This window comes from Pygoscelis adeliae, unplaced genomic scaffold, assembly GCF_000699105.1.
Source record: "Pygoscelis adeliae isolate BGI_AS28 unplaced genomic scaffold, ASM69910v1 Scaffold171, whole genome shotgun sequence".
Taxonomy (NCBI): domain Eukaryota; kingdom Metazoa; phylum Chordata; class Aves; order Sphenisciformes; family Spheniscidae; genus Pygoscelis; species Pygoscelis adeliae.
This window is the reverse complement of record NW_008824186.1, coordinates 6,600,305-6,602,120: the sequence shown is the minus strand read 5'-3', so window position 1 is coordinate 6,602,120 and position 1,816 is coordinate 6,600,305. Positions and strand designations below refer to the sequence as shown.

At 44.1% G+C, this 1,816-nt stretch overlaps 1 protein-coding gene across 1 annotated transcript in view; it reads left to right on the top strand.

Moving 5' to 3' along the window:
• The window catches only part of SLC6A5 (solute carrier family 6 (neurotransmitter transporter), member 5), a 31,365-nt gene that overhangs the window by 4,513 nt on the left and 25,036 nt on the right, over positions 1 to 1,816 (top strand). The window contains exons 3-4 of the mRNA XM_009334586.1: positions 403 to 544; positions 962 to 1,094. Of these exons, the coding sequence (XP_009332861.1) occupies positions 403 to 544; positions 962 to 1,094 (275 nt within the window). The remainder of the gene's footprint in view (positions 1 to 402; positions 545 to 961; positions 1,095 to 1,816) is intronic.

Below are 1,816 nucleotides of genomic sequence, written 5' to 3'. Positions count from 1 at the left end.
TGCCTGGCCCCGGGGGCCGTCCGGGCTGGACGCGGCTTCCCGGGACTCCCTCAGCCCTCCCGAATCCCGGCCCGGGGCTACACACCGGCCCCTGCTCCCCAGCGGGGTGACCCCCGAGCGGGGGAGTGAGCGCTCCCCGGGGGCGGGCAGCAGTTCTTTCACTGCCTCAGGCTCTTTCTACGCCTTAGACATTTGGGATAAAGGGGGGAAATCATGAGATATTTGAAGACCTAGTTCTCTCAAACCCTTATAGCTTCTGTAAGCAGGGTGTTCCAGAAATCTATCGCAGAACAACAGTTCAAGCGACGTCTGTGATCTAATGCTTTTCCTTGTCATTTTACACCCAACCTGAAAAAAAAAATAATCTAGACGAGTTTTCTCTTTGTTTTCTTTTCTTCCTAGATTCCTGCATTATTGGTGACCACCCAAAAATACAAATCAAGAACTCTACTTTCTGTATGAGTGCCTATCCAAACTTGACTATGGTTAACTTCACCAGTGAGGGAAACAAAACGTTTGTCAGTGGAAGTGAAGAATACTTCAAGTAAGATCTTTCTTTCTTTAGAGACGTTATGTTAATCTTTCTCTAAAATCCCCTGTAACAGACAACAAATCGCTGTTCGGAAGACTGGAAATACGATAGTTAAGGACAGCAAACGATACCCAGTTTTTATGCGTAGGAATGATGAAAGCTAAATTTCAAACGCTGGATTATTTGTGTTCTGTTCCTGTGGTGCTTAGCACAGCTGGGGTGTTGGCCCATGCCTGGCGTTTTTATCTACTACTGCAATGCAGATAGATAAAATAATACATGGTGAGAATCACTGGAACCTTCTAGAGAAACCGCTGAGAACGCTGAAGCAAAACAAAATACAGTAGGAATTTCCACTGAATTACTGCCTGCAGTTGCTGTCATTAATTCCTCCCCCCCTTTTTTTTTTAATTTCTTTTTTATTCTTAGGTACTTTGTATTGAAGATTTCAGCAGGGATTGAATATCCTGGTGAGATTAGATGGCCCTTGGCACTATCTCTTTTCCTAGCTTGGGTGATTGTATACGCCTCCCTTGCTAAAGGAATCAAGTCATCAGGAAAAGTAAGAAAAATATTTATGATGGTACACTTGCAAGAAAGCAGCATGCTGCTTTAAGGGAATCACACTCTTGTTTAAGGCAGAGAATTACTGAAAATTATTTTCAGTAAATGGCTAAGCATTAATGAAACGCCTTTTTCCTGTCTGTGTGTTCCTGTCTAGCCAAAACATTAAAAAAAATCATTTTGGTTCAGCATTTGTTCCCTAAGTTTAAAATGAGCCCTTGAGCTGCACTCAGCAGTTGGATGGCAAAATAGGTGCCTTTAGCAGCCTTCTGTATTCTGTGTGGTGTTCATTAAATTCCGCAATCATCTCACTTTTCACTGTAATCGGGGAAACTGTGATGTAAATTAAGATGTTAAGTAACATATTTTAAAATCAGAACCAAACTTAAATTGGTCTATGGCGAGTGTGTGAGCAGTGACAGCCTGTAACCTCTTTTCCCAGGTATTTGTGTGCCATCTTTCTAAGACTCCTCCTTGCGGTAACCCAGCTCCTTGCTCTGTTTCTCTGACATCTCACATGTCATTCTCTCCCCTGCCCCCCCAAATCTGCAGCTTTCTGCCGTGCCTCCTAACTAGCAACCGTGTCAAGAGGGAGCACGTCCTCCCATTGGCATGGAAGTACAGGCATACGAATTGGCCAGGCAGCCGTCTGAGCAGAGAAATGCAGCTTTTTCTTCTTCAGCAGCGTTGGTTTGGGTGGGTTTTTTTTCGTGAAACCTG